General features: G+C 35.2%; 1 protein-coding gene across 1 annotated transcript in view; it reads left to right on the top strand.

The window, feature by feature from the left end:
• Positions 1-209: 209 nt before the first annotated feature.
• Positions 210-19003, top strand: part of nvy (CBFA2/RUNX1 partner transcriptional co-repressor nervy) — a 207705-nt gene continuing 188911 nt past the window's right edge. The window contains exon 1 of the mRNA XM_073957809.1: positions 210-1728. Within this exon, the coding sequence (XP_073813910.1) occupies positions 1726-1728 (3 nt within the window). The 5' untranslated portion in view covers positions 210-1725. The remainder of the gene's footprint in view (positions 1729-19003) is intronic.

Consider the following 19003-nt stretch of genomic DNA (forward strand, 5'->3'; position numbering starts at 1 on the left):
TGTTCCATTTTACTTCAATACAACTCATGGGTGTAGGGTATATCAATTTCGGCTTGGTCGAACTTAACGCCGTTCTTACTTGTTTTTATTAATCTTATTAATATTCGATTCCTTTTCAGTTAGTTTTGATATTTTTCGCAACAATTTGACAACACTTTCTGTAGAAATGGTGCAGCAGAGTGTCTGCTGGCGATAGGAATTCCTTTTCTGAATCATACAACCACTGAACGTGGCAACGGCAACACGTTCAATCGGATAAATCGGTCTGGGCAATAATATCGGCCGGTTCTGTCGTATCTTTGAAGTCTTGTTTTCATCTGTTCTATGCGAACCACAAAATTACCTTCATCCTATACGAACAAAACGTACAAATAAAAGGCGGTAGAGCAAGTGTTTTTCATATCGTTCAATTAGTTCGTGTTGAAGAAAAAAAACTGTTTATGTTCTCTGGGAGCAACAAGAGCCGCAGCATTAAGTTCCGATGTTGGGGTTCGGATGTCGGGCTAAAGAAAACGGAAAGAGGCGAGGAGAACGAGGATATCTGAATGTGTGCATGTAAACTAGATGAGTGATTGAAATAAACAACTGTGTAAACAAGCAAGAAATGTTGCTGGTCGGTCGGTCGAACTGTCTGATAATGTCGAGTGAGGGTAGGTCGGTTTTACGAATCTAAAACAAATGCAAACTGGCTCTCTACTGCCAATCGTGTGCGTGTTACACTGTCTGTAGACTGTAGGTGGGTGTTTGTGTGTTTCGTGAATAAATACGATTTTGCACAGACACTGACTGCGACCAGAGGAAATTCCAATGGGCGCATTTAGTCGCGTTGCAAACGTCGACACAGCCGGTTATGTGTTGCGGATAATATAACGGAACAGTCAGTTAAGGACCACAGAATTAAACTGGAAAAACAACTCTTTAAAGGAAACAAATACATTTTGCAATCTTATTGGAAAATAAACAATGAATATTGTGTGGATTTTTTCAATGCAAATTTAAACAATTTTATTCAAAGTGTGAAACATTAAAACAAAATAGAAAAGTAAAATAAAGCGATTCGGTATCTGTAAATTCATTGAAAAAAAAGTAAACTAAAGGAATGTGCATCGATAATTTAAAAGAAGTTTGACACCGTTCAAGGTTGTGTATTCAGCACGTGCTTATTATAATAACGGTGCATCAGCTACATCGTCTACATTTTCAGCTGCTATTTGTGCATGCCGCCCGCCCGCCTTCATTGTTAGCTGTGTGGAGGCTTTTGTGTGTGACTGGGTTTGTGTATCTTCAGTTCGACTTTTCCGGTGTGTTGTTCTGTTTGAAGGAGGCCGCAAACCCTTCAAATTGTGTGTACGTATGTATGTATGTATGTAACATACATGTGCTACTTGTGTTTTTAAATCCGCGACTACTTATTCTTGTGTTTTGTTTACATTTCGCCTTGTTTCTGTTGACACAGAGTGTGTGTGTGTGTGTGTGTAACAACATTTACCGCCACTACTATATTCTCGAGAAGTGAGTGAATGATACGACGTCTTAAAGTTTTCTTTAATTACTTTGTAATTAAGAGGTTTATTTATTGCAAGCCAAACAAACAAAACAAAAACAAACAACTTCAAAGATTTTTATTGGCGCTTCAACAATAATTTATCGACACCTGCAGTTGAAAAGAAAATAAATCGGTTTGGATATCTTGTGTTTGTATTAATTCAAATCAATTTATTAGCCATGGTAAGTATTTTTTTAATGACGACAATTTTAAAATGCTACTTAACGAATAAGAAGTGAATGAACGCAAAAAGAATGGGCAAGGGATTCAATTGATGGACGTAACACACGGTGCTCTTGAACCAAATTTAAATGGAAGGTGCTTACACCTGGGAAGTTTTTGCGGATTCTGAAACTACAATGTTCACATATGTATGAGAAAAAAGAAAAAAACAAATCGCGGGAGCGCTTTATAAATTAATCGCGATTCAAGTTGACATTTGTAAGGGTTTTTTACATTTTTAACGATTTTGCTTGGAAACCGCAAGTCCTATCGAAGTGGAACTAAAGAAAATGTTGTAGAGATAAAAAATTATCTACAAGATTGAATATTATGATATCTTCGTAGTTTTTACCGTTATTGAGATATAGAAGTTCAAATTAGGACAATGAATTGACTGTATCGCATCCTTATAAAACAATGTCATGTCTGCAATTTCCCAACTTAAAAAAAAAACTATCAAAAATGGTACAACCTTCGAAAAAATTACGAAACCCAATCTTGTAGAGAATTTTCACAGCTATTACATATTCTTTAGTCCCATTTCGAAAGGATTTGCTGTTTTCAAGAAGACCTAAGAACAAAATCTGAAAGTTTGATCTAAACCTCTATATCTCAAAGATGGTAAAAACTACGAAGATTTCATAAAAGTCAATCTTGTAGAGAATTTTCATAGCTACAAAATTTTTTGTAGTCCCACTTCGATAGGACTTGCGGTTTCCAAGCAAAATTGTAAAAACCTAAAAAAAACTAAAAATGTGGACTTTGATCGCGATTTATTGAAAATTCCATCCAGCGATTTTTTCTTTTTTCTGGATTTTTCTCATCTATATACATTGCTGTTTCAGAATCCGCAAAAACTTACCTAGAGTAAGCGGGTTTCATTTAAAGTTAGTTAAGGTGCACTATGCATAACATTGTAATATACGGATGCGATACAGTAAATCCATTATCCTAATTTGAACTTCTATTTCTCAGAAATGGTAAAAACTACGAAGATATCATAAAAGCCAATCTTGTAGAGAATTTTCATAGCTACAACATTTTCTTTAGTCCCACTTTGATAGGACTTGCGGTTTCCAAGCAAAATCGTGAAAACCTAAACAAAAATTAAAATTTGAACTTTGATCGCGATTTATTAAAAATTCCATCCAGCGATTTTTTTCTTGTTTTTTTTATTTTATTTTTCTCATCTGTGAACACTGTAGTTACAGAATCCGCAAAAACTTCCCAGGTGTAAGCACATTCCATTTAAATTTGGTTCAAAAGCTCCGTGAACATATATTACTTCACACGTGTCTTAAATGTTCGCGGGTCACCCTTGAAGACAAAAGAATATTTTATTAACAAGTGTCATAAGAAAATTTATTGTGAAATTGAAAAGCAGGTAATTTCGTCTTATTGATTGAGTGGATCAATAAATTATCACTGTGCAAAATTTTTAAATTTTCTGACTGCAAATTAATGGTAATGCGTGTTTTTGGAAGTGCAGGTGAAGACTAAAAAAACATGCATGGACAACGAAAATACCTTTGGGTTAAACTAAACTATTAAGAGATCCAAAGTTTGGATCAAATTGGTTGCCCCGTTCAAGAGATATCGTGCATACCATTTTAGTGACATTTTTTAAATATTGGGGGGAAATACCGGGAGTTGTGGACCAGTATTGGCCATCTTCGAACTGAAACTAAGTTTGGACAAAATATGAGGAAGGCAAATTATGAGCCAAATCGGTTGATCAGTTCGAGAGTTATCGTGCTCTCCAGCCACAACATATGGTGCCATAGGGGATTTTTACACCTTTCGGGCTGCTTTCTCAAGAAATATGGACTTGCCACTGAAAAAACGTTTACCGCCGTAACTGAGGCAGCGAATGGAAGTTGCTTCAACAAATATCAAAGAGCAGGTCTTAAAGTGAACTTACTCGAAACTTTGTGTGAGAGGTTCCCAAAGGAGCGGACAAATGAGGCGTTCAGGGACTACCCACATGTTCAAAAAATCAAAGTGACTAAAAAGATCTACCCAGAACTCTTTGAAATAAATACTAAATCGATCACGGTGCGCCTTAACTAATTTTAAATGAAAGGTGCTTACACCTGGGAAGATTTTGCGGATTCGGAAACTACAATGTTCATAGATGAGAATAATCGAAAAACGAAAAAAATCGCCGGAGGGATTTTCAAATAAATCGCGGTCAAAGTTCAAATTTTTAGTGCTTTATTATGTTTCTTATCGAAATGGGATTAGAGCAAATGTTATAGCAGTGAAAATTCTCTACAAGACTGACCTGAATGTTATTTTCGTAGGTTTTACCATTTTTGAGATATAGACGTTCAAATTGGGACAATGCACTGACTGTATCGTCTCCTTATAAAATAATATCATGACTTCAATTTCCCAACTTAAATTTATATATCTAAGAAATGGTACAACCTAGAAAAAAATACAAGCCAGTCTTGTAGAGAATTTTTACAGCTATAAGATTTTCTCAGGTCCCTTATCGATAAGACATGCCGTATTCAAACAAAATCGAGAAACCCTAACAAAAAACCTAAAAATATAACCTGAGCTTCTTTATTTAAGAAATGGGAACAAATCATAAAGGGGAATCCTCTAGAGAATTTTCACATCTACAACATTTTCTTTAGCTCTATTTCGATAGGACTTGCGGTTTCCACGCCAAATCCTGAACACTTAAAATAGACCTAAAAATGTGAATTTTGATTTTTTCTTGTTTTTCAATTTTTCTCATCTATGAACATTGCTGTCTCAGAATCCGCAAAAACTTTTTCAGGTGTAAGCGGTTTTCATTTAAAGTTAGTTAAGTTGCACCCTTCATGACATTGTTTTATATGGAGACGATACAGTCAGTGCATTGTCCCAATTTGAACTTCAATATCTCAAAAATGGTAAAACCTACGAAAATAACATTAAGGTCAATCTTGTAGAGAATTTTCACTGCTACAACGTTTGCTCTAATCCCATTTCGATAGGGATTGGGGTTTCCGAGCAAAATCGTGAAAACATAATAAAGCCCTAAACATTTTAAATTTGACCGCGATTTATTTGAAAATCCCCCGTCGATTTTTTTTCGTTTTTTTTTATTTTTCTCATCTATGAACATTGTAGTTTCAGAATCCGCAAAAAATTTCCAGGTGTAAGCACCTTTCATTTAAAATTAGTTAAGGCGCACCGTGCGATATAACCCATCTTCAATCTTAAACTAAGTTTGGACAAAATATTACGAAAGCTAAATTTTGTACCGAATCGGTTGATCCGTTCGAGAGTTATTGTGCGCTCCAGCCAGATAGACGGACGGACATGGCTAATTCAATTCCAAATTGTCTGAAACGGATTTCGTTCAAATATACTTGGCGTCTAAAACGATTATTTCGATGAAGCACATTTTGCCCGTATTAAAGTGTGTATACCCTCGTTAGCATAAATGGTGAGGGTATAAAAACCGAAAAACTATTTTCCTACTTAGAAGATACCAAACAGTATAATGTCCTATTTTTACCAAAATATAGCTTTTAAAAACACGAAAAACTAAAGACATCGGTGAGAAAATAGATATGTTATGCAGTTTTCTGTGCTTTTATTTTTTGGCTCCACCAAAAATTATGGTATGTCCACGTTTTGTTCTAGATTCCATATTACGGTACCGCTCAATTTCAGGTATTTCGACTTTTTTAGCTACATTTTCAGACCGAATTATTTTCAATACAATTACCTTTATAAAACAAAAACCGAAGTGACCCAAAGGAACCAAAGTTATTTTCGTTGTCCATGTACCCCAACACGACAGAATTTTTACATCAGAACTCTTGAATACTTTTTAGTCAACTTTTGTAGCACAGTGTTATTGGTCGCAAACAAAAAGCTGTCAAATAATGGAATTTTATTTGGCGATAACTCAGTTGGATGCAATACTTTAACTTAATTGTAAATTAATCCACTCAATACATGAAAAATATAGTTTAAAATGCAGAATATTATCTCCTAATTCTTACACGTGTTTGCTAATAAAATATGAGAGTGGCTAAATTGTAATAAAAATATTCTTAAAATTAAAAAAAAGGAAGGAAGAACTCATTGTTTGTACTTTCAACTAAAAAATTGCAAAATTCACAACTTTTCAGTCATACACAGTACTTCTGGAAAAGTTGGTTGTAATATTTCGTATGACTACCTCGGGCAACAATAAAAGCTTGTAAATCTCTCTAAATTGAATAAATAAGTTTAGGAATGTCATATTCCAGTGGTAATTTTTGCCATTTTTCTTTAATGTATTTATTTAAGTCGCTCCTATTATTGGGCGGCATATTCCCGACTTTTTTCTTCAGGTGTACCCATGCATTCTCGATGGGGTTAATATCTGAACCTTGGTCTGGGCTGTCGATGACTTTGGTACAGTTTTATAACAACCAAGTCCTACATAAATAAGATTTATGTTTAGGATCGTTGTCTTGGTAGTATTTACATTGCAATTTATTTGTATTTTTAAGGTCAACAAACCCAAATTTATTGACGCCGTTACAAAAATTTCATCGAAATCGGACATGTATAGCGTGTTGTGTGCAGCAAATACCTGAAGTCGGCCGAAAATATATATGAGAGCTTTATCCAAATCTGAGCCGATTTTCACCAAAAGCAATAGCGTTTTTTCCATGACTAAAAAATTATATTTCCCAATTTTCAGCTGAATCGGATTATAAATGCGACCTGTACGTTGCGAACAAAAATACGTGAACAGATGGACGGACGGACATGCATAAATCGGCACAGAAAGTGATCCTATGTAAACAAAACAAATGCACAAATACATAATACCCCTTACCACAATGCACAGTGTCCAATTTTACGATAAACCTGGTCAAAAATCTAAAAATGAATGGATTTGGATCTAACCTTTGGTTCTTATGTTTTTCCGGTCGCTGGTTTAATTTTCCATATCATTTAACCCTCAGACGGTCATTAAAGGACTTTTTTTGGTCCCTTCTCATATAAAATGTGATCGTATCAGATGGGGTTGGAAACTTCTACCATTTCTACAGTTTTGAAAATATTTGAGTTGAGATCACTTGGAATCCTTGCACTTTAGGTGTATAATGTATTTGGCAACAATATGAGGAATATTTTTCTTAAAAAAATTAGCCCTCGTATGAGTCATAAAAGGGGTATTTTTGGTCCCTTTTTCCACAAATCCTTAAAATCTCCTATAAAATGTGATCGTATCAGATCGAAATATTCTACAGATTTGTTCGCCATAAAATTTTACTATAGGTCCTAGAATACATCAAAACTCTAAATTTTACATAAATGTCAGGAAGTTATCCTATACTATATTCTGACATTCTGAATCAACGAAAATATGTATATATCTGCAAGACAAAGTATCACATAAAAACGAAAAGTGCAAATATGTGCAAGATGTTTTGATGGAAATTGGTAAAAAAACTCATCCCTATTTATGAAATGATAAGGTACACATCCCAACTAGATCTTACCCACAACTTTTTTTATCATTTATTGTAAAAATGGACCTTGAAAAAAAATCAACAAGTACAGACATCAATTATTTAAGAAAGCACACTTCATTGGCGACACTAAACATCTCAAATACGTTTCACATACCTTTCATTACAATTACAAAAAAAAATAAATAAAAACCATTGTTTAATTTGGATATTATCATAGTTTTATAAACAACTTAAATATTGAGACAAAAAAATTCAAATAGGATCACTAAACAGGGAACGTATATACATATTTTTTCATAACTAGACGCAGTGGGATACTATAAACAATATTTGACCCTATTTGGTGTAAATTGATAAAAAAAATTTCAGATTTATTCGGAAAATTGAACACTGTGCAATGTGGAGAAGGGTATAAAAACCTGGTACTTATTCTTTTTTCCTGTTATTTTTGTTATTTCCGACCGATTTCTGAATTTTTTGTCTTGATGTTGTCATAAACAGGTAATTCAACTCATATAAATTTATTTGATTGATTTTGTCATAAACAGGTAATTAAAAAAACCAACATTATTAAAGAATTTCTTGTTGTAATTCCTAATTGAAAATCTAAATTCTTAAGAAATCATCTTTTGCATCAATTAAGTTGACTAACTGTATTTTATTTAAAAGTAGTGACTTCATAAAAGTATGTTAAAATCGGATTATAATTTCCAGATTCCCATTCAAATTCACAAGAGCTTAACATACATCCTCACCATCAACTCATGTTGTGTTTTATTTTAATGTGTTGTTAAAACTAAATTTAACTTCTATCTAAATAATGACATGATGATAGGCCTCTCAAGGACTTTGCCAGATCAATAGCCTACAAATTGCAAACAATTTGCCAAGTATCATCACAAATGAACAAATAAAGCTGAAAAAATGTAGGTTGTGCCGCTAAAGAGAATAAAATACAAAACAAAACATATGTTTTCCAATTATGGGGAAATACTTTTTAGTCCGCATCATGCTAAGTAATTGACTAGCTATTTGTCAGTAGAAAGCAATAATAACAACAGCAACCAATATCAAAACATATTGCAAGTGATCCCTTGCGAATGATGTTTGCAATGTTAATTCGCCAATGGGAATGGGACAAACTTCGAACATATTGTTCGCTAATTACCAATAAATGTCAAACATATGTGGGTCTAGTAAAACGATCCAATCTCCCAGTTAAAAAACAAATTTAAATGAAGTTGTAGGGGTTAAGAAGACAATAATAACATAACTGAAAAAACTCTGTTCTATTTTGCAGTTGTTGATATTTTACTGTTATTTGCAAATTTTCAAAGAAAAACAAAAAACACTTGGACAAACATTTGGCCAAACACTTGTCACAATACCATTGGGAAACAGAGAGTGTTGTGTGAGATGAGAGCCAGTTTAACATCCGACAGACACTCAGACATTTCTTGTTAAACATAGGGGCCAAACCACATTCATTCATAACAACGACAGACGTTTTTAAATGTTGTTTATGCAGGTGGCTGGCTGGTTGGCTAGGTCAGACCGGCTGATATTTTACAAATGCGATGATGATAATGATGATGGTAAATAGCAAATTATCGAATAAAAAGAGAACAAAGAAAAAGAGGCAAAAACGCGATAATGACAAAAAAGTGTGTGTTTAAACAAGGACACCACAGTGTGCCAGAAAGGATGTGATGTTGCAAACAATTATACAACTATACATATATGTATGTATGTTAAAATGCTTCTTTGCGAGGTGCGTAGAAACATTTTATGGAAAAACGTTCATAGACCCTTAAACCGAAAACCCCTCATTAATGGCAGTATATAAATTTAGACGTAGGAGTCTGAAATATGGTAAAGAAAACTCGGACTCTATTCCCAATTTATAGTTTACACTGTTCAAACAAACGACAGGAACCCGGTCTCACCCCGAAATGCTGATTTTTAGAAATTTTCAACGAACAATCCTACGTTAACAATTGGCTTCTTGGTAGTGGATGTGACTTTCCCTAGAACATTTCTTCTATTTAATTAAACACTCCACAATAATATGGAGGGTACAATTGAATTTGTCATTCCTTTTGAGACCCTACAAAGTATTCTTGACCAGCATACAATTCTAAGTCGATATAACAATGTCCGTCTGTCCGCCCGTAAATATGTCTGTTGAAATCAAGATCCGGCTGCAGTATTTAAGATAGAGCTTTATAATTAGGTTTAGAAGTTTCCGTTACTCCTGAGATGTTTGGTATTGAAATTGGTTCACGTTTTGATAAAGCCACTATTGCACTGTTGTTCCACCCGTGGACAAAAATCGAAAAAATTATGTCGACAAATTTGGTTGCGATTGAAATAGATATTCTCTAAACACATTATATTTTTATTATCCAGTATTATTTTTGCCAATTTACAGCGGTAATATGCCAAGTTAAGTCGAAGAAGTTGAGATTTGTATGTGGCACCTTAAAAACGAAAACAAGATCCGCAAAGCATTCGTAGCTTATGAGTGAAATTATAACAAAATTGAGAGGTAAATGTACTATTTCCAAAATGAAACTTATATTTGATGGCAGCGACAATATTCTTACGAAAAAAACAAATTCAAAATTCGTTTTCTAAGTTCCTTAAAAATAAATTCTTTGTAAATGACTTTCTGTGTTATTTTTAATATCATTGCTTTAAATTTATGTTGAGTTTTACTAATGTTGGCCCTGTAAGGGCAAGTCCGATTTTTTTTAAATACAGGGGAAAGTCTCTAGTTTACGATAAAAATAAATTATTCCCTTATACCACGCCTGTAAAATCGCCAGAATTCCGAAAATCGTGAGGTATGTGGGAGCTATACCAAAACGTCGACCTATATTGAACATTTTTTGCAGGGAGGTATGGTGATCCTCAGAACTTAAAATGAAAAATTACAGCCAAATCGGATGGAAAATTTGACTAAAATCGTCAAAATACCGAATATATGGAAGTACGTTTATATGAGAGCTATATCTAAACGTGGACCTATATTGAACATTTCTTGCAGGGTGGTATGTTGTTCCCTCAGAACACAAAATGCAAAATTACAGCCAAATCGACTGGAAAATATAAAAAATCGGGGGTACCTTTATATGCGGCTACACCCAAATGTGGACCTACATCCATTTAATTTGTTTTTCTCCCTTTTGGGCTCGTTATAAAACTATGTTTAAAATTTCGGGGCGTTAACTCGATTAGAACTATTTTTGGCACTCCTTTCCATACAAGTGGGACCACTGTGCATTGAGCGTTACCTCCCGATTTTCAGTATTTTGAAATTTTGGTGTTTAGTCTTCCACAGAGATATAAAATATTCCAGAAGAAAATTATCATCAGAGGTCCACGTCTCCATATAGCCCCGTAGAACGGTACCTCCCGATTTTGTGCCCACAACCTTCAAAATTTCACCGAAATGGCTGAAATTTGGTCCTGGTCTTCGTTGAGGGTACAAAACTCTCTACCTGAATTTTGTCGGTATATGCCCATGTGTTCATATAGGCCCCAAAGAGGGGTACCTCCCGATTTTCGGTATTTTGAAGGTTGTGGCCTCAATATCCTACCCAAATGGTTGTAAATGTGGTATTTGGTCTTCATCGAGGGAATAAAACTTTCCACCTGAAATTTGCCGGTATATGTCCACGTCTTCACATAGCCCCAAAGAGCGTTACCTCCCGATATTCGGCATTTTTAAAGCTGTGACCGCAATATCCAACCGAAATGGTTGAAATTAGGTATTTGGTCTTCGTTGGGGGTATATAACTTTCCAACTGAAATTTGTCGGTATAGGTCTACCTTTTGATATAGCCCTCATAGAGCGGCATTTGCAGGTTGTGGCTTCAATATTTGAAGGTTGTGGCCTCAATACACCACGGAAATGACTGAAATCTGGTATTTAGTCTTCCACAGAGTTATAAAGTTTTCCAGAAGAGAGTGATCATCATAAGGGTATGAAATGTTCTACCTGTGTTTTGTCGGTATATGTCCACGTCTTCATATAGCCCCCACAGAGGGGTACCTCCCGATTTTCGGTATTTTGGAGTTTGTGGCCTCAATATACCACCGAAATGACTGAAATTTGGTATTTTGTCTTCCAGAGAGGTATAAAATATTCCAGAAGGGAATTATCATCATAGGTCCACGTCTTCATATAGCCCTAACATAATCGTACTTCCCGATATTCGGCATGTTGAAAGTTGTGGCCTCAGTATCCCACCAAAATGGCTGAAATTTGGTACTTGGTCCTCGTTGAGGTTATAAAACTTTCCACCTGAAACTTGTCGGTTTATTTACACGTCTTCATATAGGGCAATATCTCTGGATCCAGAGGAGGTATTACAACACAAAATTGTGATATATGTATGTTGTAATACCTCCTCTGGATCCAGAGATATTGCCCTTAGTATCTTGATAAGCCGGTTTATCTAGGTGGATATATCGAGACAATTTTATAATTTAAAAGAAAATTTTGTTCAATTTCCCGAGATTTGCATCTGTCCATAGTAGAAAGTCTTAAATCCCCTGTCGAAGGCTGGCTATTTACACACGAATGTATAATTTAAAAGAAAATGTTGTTCCGGTTCCCGAGATTTGCACCTGTCCATAGCAGAAAGTCTTAAACCCCGGCCAAAGGCCGGCTATTTAGAGAAAGATTTATAATTTAAAAGAAAATTTTATTCAATTTAGAACTTTAAAATTTTCCGTAAAGGCCTATAACGTAAAGAAATGAGCCTAACAGAACCGGTTTGTCAAGATTCTAAGGGCTATATCTCTCTCGATCCAGAGAAGGTATTACAATATATAGCACCATTTTGGGAAGGTTAAAGTGCAAGCTATAATCTGGCATGCATTAAGCAAGCACCCATAATGGGCCCATTTTGACATTTTGAGGATTTTATGGAAAAAACCTGGGTACAAAAATCGGTTTTTGGCTATAGTACCAGAACACTTCAAAATAACCCAATCGTATGACACCTTTTTGGATTGGTATTTCCGAAAGCTTTCCAACGAAAACCATTTCCAAAGAGCCAGGTTTAACCCGGATTTTGTACCCGGACTTTCGGGTTATATAGCCGGGTAATCGGGTCCGTCCCCTAAGAAAGTAAGTATCAATTAAAAACATGTACAAATATTGTTTGATATTCTTTAATAAATCGCACAAATTTTATAAATTTAAAAAGTGATGTATAAAAATGTTTTTATACATTTAACGTGAAAAGAACGGCGAGGTTTTACACAAAATGACATGTGAACGTACGATTGAACTGAAGCAGCGATTTGAACAAAAAACGATTGAGTTACAATGTCAATTAAACGAAGGAACGATACTAAGGAACTAGTTCCCTTTGATAAAAGGAACGAGAAAGATCGATCCGTTCAGTGAACTATATTGTCCAACTCTAGTGTCAGTACGTAAAAAACTTTTCAAATTTTCCTCGTAGCCCTTGCTACAGACAGCAGTAATATTCGTTTTTTTTTTCATGTCTGAAATATGATTGTTTAACATAGAAAACAGAATCGAAACATATGTTTTCTGTTCATTTGTTGTTGTTGCTGCTGCTGATGCTGTTATTGCTTCGGGATGCCTTTTGCTGCTAGTTTTGCCATGTTTTTTCTCGCCGTTCTCGTGTTTTTTGCCAGGCATAATAAAACGCAATTATGAACAGACGCAAATCGCGTTTTTGGCAGTAACCCACCAAGTTCATGTACAAACATACACACACACACACTGTCTCTCTCACTTACAACAAAATCATCCATCCACTTAATATCATCACCATCAGTTGCAGACCTTCGGTCTGGCCTGAACAGAAGAACTTTAAGTTGAGATATCGTATCAAAGAAATAATCATCTGTTTCTGATGACTACTCACTGAACAAACATATCACGAAAATATAATGCAGAACAATAATTACAACAACAACAATGCTAACTACGTTCGATATTTTGTATTGGAAATGTTGGCATATGATGAAGGTATGAATTGCAATAGATTTATGGAATATCTAAAGATGTGAGGATTTATCAAAATATTAACGTAAAATGCCACAAACTTTTTTGAATAGATCGAGAAGTGTGAAACAACAGTTCGGCAGGGAAAATGTTTACATCTCAAATCCAATGGTACCTTTACACCGTGCCACCTTGATGCAATGGTTAGCATGACCACCGTACATACACACTAAATACCCGAGTTCTACAACACACATGGCATTTTAAGCGGGGTCATAAATAGTCCTCAGTGTAATAAATCCCCCCCACCACACAACACCCGTGTTCCGGGTGTTGTACATTAGGGTTATGATTTGTTGACCTATTTTTTAAAAATGACAACCTGTAGCGGAATGAACTTTTGCCTGTTAAAGACTAAAATAATGTTCATTGTATTTAAGTATTAACAAGGTCACGCATAAACCACTTTAACTTTTTTTTGGAAAAAATACTTTGAAATTAAAGAAAAATCTCAACAAATTATTAACTGTTATACGAATGAATGACCTTTTGCCTATTATTGAGTATAATAACTTTTATTCCACTTAAATATTGAAAAAGGTCCCAACCAAACCACTTTTAGTTTATATGATATATGAAATAAAATTATATATAACATAAAATTACATATATTTAATGATATGATGATAAATTTAGTGAGAAACAAAAAGTTATGTGGCTCGAAAGCTTATCTTCAGTTTTATATCTGCTTATATTGACTTCTAAATGTGTCAAAAAAAAAACTCATATACAAACATTTGCAAATGATTTTGTGCGAGAGCGTTTTTATCGAAACACATTATAATAAAGATTTTATCTAATCTTAGGTAAAAACTCGTCAAAATATGATACAGGGATACGAGGTTGTAAGAAGTCATAAGCCTAGTGTATATTGTATATTTGTTTTTCTGTGTTACGAGCAGCATATTCCGGAATACCTGCTACTGATTTTATGGCCCGTGCCGAGGCTGAGGATACCCTCGGACCAATATGGATGTGGATTCGGTTTGCCACATCCGCATCCACCTCACTCAAAGTTCGGTGAGATGCAATAGATACCAATAGTGGGTTTATCTCAGGTGTTGTTCTGGACTCGTTAATGTGAGGGACTAAGACAGGGACTATGTTGCTGCGTGAACATAGCCCCCCGTGAGTCGTCGTCATCAGAATACGAGACTCCCCTGCAGTTCCCTCAAAAGCAGCCGCATATGCGCCAGACTTTTCTGTTCCAATCCCTGAAAATGCATTTTTGCAATTTAATTGCATCGGACTCCCAGGTAAGATCGAGTAGATAGTGAATTTTTTGATTTGGAAGAATATCATGGTAGCAGCGGCACAAGAAACCAAGCTCAATAACAACTGCAGATTACGACGTTGTGATGCCGAGGTAGTGTTACTTAACATATACATGCCGCCGATAAATAGCTGTACTCCAGGTTGAAGGCTTAATATTAGCCAGCTTTTGGAAGGTCATATAACCATCGTATCACCTGATCTGACAAATGACGTCAAAAAGCAACCAGTTGTTTATCTTGGATCAGACCATCTCCCCATAATAGTCTTCATCTGCAGACCAACCGATTTCATCATATCTGGACCCCGCACTTTCAACAATCATGGGAAAGCTAATTGGTCACAGCTTCAGAGATCTGCCCAACCTATCTGATGTTAGGGTAGCAAAGAGGACGTTCCGAGAGGGTGGGGTGATATAACCGCAACTGTTTAGTCTCTACCTATCCGGTATTCCGCCCCTCCATATGGTATTGAGATCGTAAAGTATACGGATGATTGTACGATATTTGCGTCAGGTATCTTCTCTTATGCCAGTTCTATTATGCAAATTCCCCATCTATTTTGGCTCAACTACGTTCGGAATGGTGTAGCCGTCTAAATACCTATAGGACAAGGATTGATGACACCATGGAAAACATCTGCTCAGCATGCGGCACGGCCCCTGCCAGATGGACATTCTAGGAAGATATCGAACTAAAAAATGAATCGAAAGTGGTTAAGGAGTGATTCCAAAACAATTAGACATAAGTTCTCCGTTAGCCCACTCAATCCCCTGATCTTAGCTTTCGATTGGGGCGATCGATGTGGGAGATCGTTAACTCAAAAATCAACCGAAAAAATGCAAAACCACAGAAAACTTTTTTTGAAGCCGCAAAAATAGTTTGGGAAGCGATATCGCCTGCAATAATTAATAAATTAATATCCTCTATCCTAAAGGATGTGCTTGCGTCATCCAGAATAAAGGATACGCAAAGAATATTAATTTCAATAGCTTTTGTTGTGCCTCGAATTGGGGGGGGGGGGGGGGGTGCTTTAGTTTTGTCCGCTTATATTTCCTACCTAAAATGTTTTTTGAATTTTAACTTTTGTTTATTGAATTCCGAATTCCTTATGTTTGTATTTATTTTACAACTTTGTTTTCTTAAAAAATTATCATTTAAAAAAAATTTACTGAGGGTGTGCATTAGTTTTGGCCGACACTGTATGTTACTCATTGAAATAAGGGTTGTGTCGGGACGAAATTAGTTTCGGACAATTTGGTGTCGAGTTAGCCCTGTCTTTTGGTATGTCTGCCTGGCTGGAATGAATTAACCGAATTGTTCCAAAATTAGCCCCTCGTAATATTTTGTCCAAAGTTATTTAAGTCCGACTATGGTTCATATCGGTCCAGTCCTTCGTTTATCAGTCCCACACAAGTTCAAAATTAATTGCTAAAATGATGCGCACAATACCTCCCTAAGGGAGCAACCGATTTGGTAAAAAAATTATTATTAAATATTGCGAATATAAAGAGTTAAGTTCCGAATATGGACTATACCGATCCATTCCTTCAGGTACCTCCCACACAACATTTCGAATAATTTTTAAAATGTTGTCCTTGCGATCTCTATAGCGATTGTTAATTTTTTTGGAGGCCAAGCCCATACTTCCCCTGCCTACACAAACTAAAATGACCGACGAGTACTGCAACGTACGAATTGGGTATCCGGTTTAGCATAAATTTTGCACATCGTACAATTTTTTCCAACATATATCTATTCCTAGATATCAGAATCTACAATGTCGGCCAAAACTAAAGCACCCCCTCAGTACATTTTTTTAAAATGATAATTTTTTAAGTAAACAAAATTTATTTTTCATTTTTCTGCAACGTACGAATTGGGTATCCGGTTTGGCATAAATTTTGCACATCGTACAATTCGACTATCATTTTGATATTCTTAACGACAATACTCCCTGTGTTCCAGCTTAAAGCAAACTAATGTTTTTCGTTGGCAAGACCACGTTTCCGTACATAATATGGTCCAAAAGATTTAACAAATCCTACGGTGACCAACTAAAATGGCTGCTGGGCACGATAACTATTGAAATGAGTGACTGTCATTGGTCCAACATTTGTACATATTAATATTCCTTTTAATCCTTCCGGCACCTCTCTTAGAACAGTTCAACATCTTCGCATAAGTGCAGTCTAAGGGGATTAAGGATTGTTTTGAAATGTTCATCAAAGGTTGTCCTTGTGATTCTGAGCACAAAATGCAACCTCCCGCATTTCGGTATTTTTAAGATTTTAGCTACAGTTTTTAACCAAACTATCCGCAATTTGACATTTAAGATTCCCTGCAGTCACAAAACTTCTCCTTCTTATATACAGCAAAAACCTCAATTATTCGTAATAAATAAAACTGTTTCATTTACATTTCAACCCTGTAGTGGAATTCTGCAATTGGTCACCGACAAAAATCAGTAAAATTAACACGCAAAATTATGAATGAAAAGCTCAAATAAAAGTTGACTACACAGCTGATATCAGTAGAACTTTGCGACAGCTTTATTTTGGTCGGCAACTTTTCGACGAATTATGTTAATTAACGAAATTATAAACATTTTTATTTTACCGATTTTTGTCGATATGGAAGTACAGGGGAGATGTTCTCAAGCCAAACAACATTACAATTTCAATGGCGGTAAAAATACACCTCAACGTACGTTGAAGAAATTTTTTGAGTATTTCTCGGCTACAAATAGTAGGTCTAAATCGTTGAGCTAATACAAATCTAGCTCACTCCATGATATGTAAAAAGTCTCCTTGTCTTCCTTCAATCAACATTTGTGGGCATACACATGTTTCCTTAAGTTTAAAATGGAAATGACTTCACCTTTTTATACCCTCAGCATTTATGCTAACGAGGGTATATACACTTTCATACGGGCAAAATGTGCCTAAACGAAATAATGGTTTTAGACCCCAAGTATGTTTGGACGAAATGTGTTTCAGACAATTTGGAGTCGATTAGGCAATGTCCGTCCGTCTGTCTGTCTGGCTGGAGCGCACGATAACTCTCGAACGGATAAACAGATTCGGTTTAAATTTTGGCTTTCGTGTAAAAACCCCCTTTGGCACCATAAATTGTGGCTGGATATCCACTTCCACAACGGTCAATGTCAATCCATTCCTTTTAGTACCTCTTCGGCAAAACTTTTGATATTTAATCCTAATCAAAATTTTTGTCGGTTCAAACGCCCAAAATTTTTAAAATGCCCTAAATACATATCGCTCATTTACTCAAAGAGTGGCATAACTCAAAAAAACGGGTTTTTTGAGTTATCAATTTCTATTTTTTCTACGACCTCTATTTTATCTTGTGTCAAATTTTCATGTTGATATCTCTAAAACTCAAGGAGTTACAGCTTATTTTCTAGGATTTTGGCATAAATCATCAAAAAAGTTTTTGAGGTTATGAAGCACTAAAACATTTCGAATCATGCTTGATCTTGCACAGAAATTTAGCACTGATATCTGGCAAGATCTTTACAAAAGATGATCCCAATAGATATTTTATTTTTTGTTTAATAACCTTTTTAAGTTGGGAAGTCAAATTTCATTCCGCAACTTAAAACGCGTTTTTCTCGAAAATTGATTTTTTGAAATGTGTCACTCTTTGAGTAAATGATCGATATGTACGTATTTTGAGAAAAATTGTTTCAATATACACAGGCTGAGGGTATATTTCTGTCGGCAAAGCCGACTGATACTTTTTTACTTGTTTAGATGTAATTCTAATTACTTTAATTGTAATTCGAGAATTTTATTTGTAATTCGTAACATTTCATTTGTAATTCAAATTATTCCATTTGTAATTCGAATTATTTTATTTGAAATTCGAAACATTTTATTTGTAATTTCAAATAAAATAATTCGAATTACATCTTTCACCTTTTCATTCAACTATAAAATTTCCAATTATAAACAGTATTGGCAATTTACTTTACTAAAAATCACCATTTCTTTACTCAACGATTGCATTTAGAAAACTAAAGAAAAAAGAACAACATTTGTCATACCATTTTTTTATTTCCCTCTTCGCTTGCTACGTTGGTTAACAACAACAAAGCAGGAAACACACATCTTTGGCCGCATACACACCACCAAAGCAGAAACAAAGTTTGTTGCCCCCTTCTTCGCTTCTGCGTCTTCTATTACACCATACACACAACTCTTTATTATAAAACAGCATTCCGCAGCCGCGAGAGCCCTGTTGTTACTCTCTTTGACAAAAAACCTCTCTCCACCCATGAAAAATATGTTCTCACATAAAAAATATGTTGGTACCGAAACAAATAAAATTGAGATATGTTACAAAACTTTGCAAACATATTATGTTTGGATCCAAACATATTATGTTTGGATTCAAACCATGGTACAATAAT

Source organism: Musca autumnalis, unplaced genomic scaffold, assembly GCF_047663935.1.
Source record: "Musca autumnalis isolate F117 unplaced genomic scaffold, ASM4766393v1 scaffold_5, whole genome shotgun sequence".
Taxonomy (NCBI): domain Eukaryota; kingdom Metazoa; phylum Arthropoda; class Insecta; order Diptera; family Muscidae; genus Musca; species Musca autumnalis.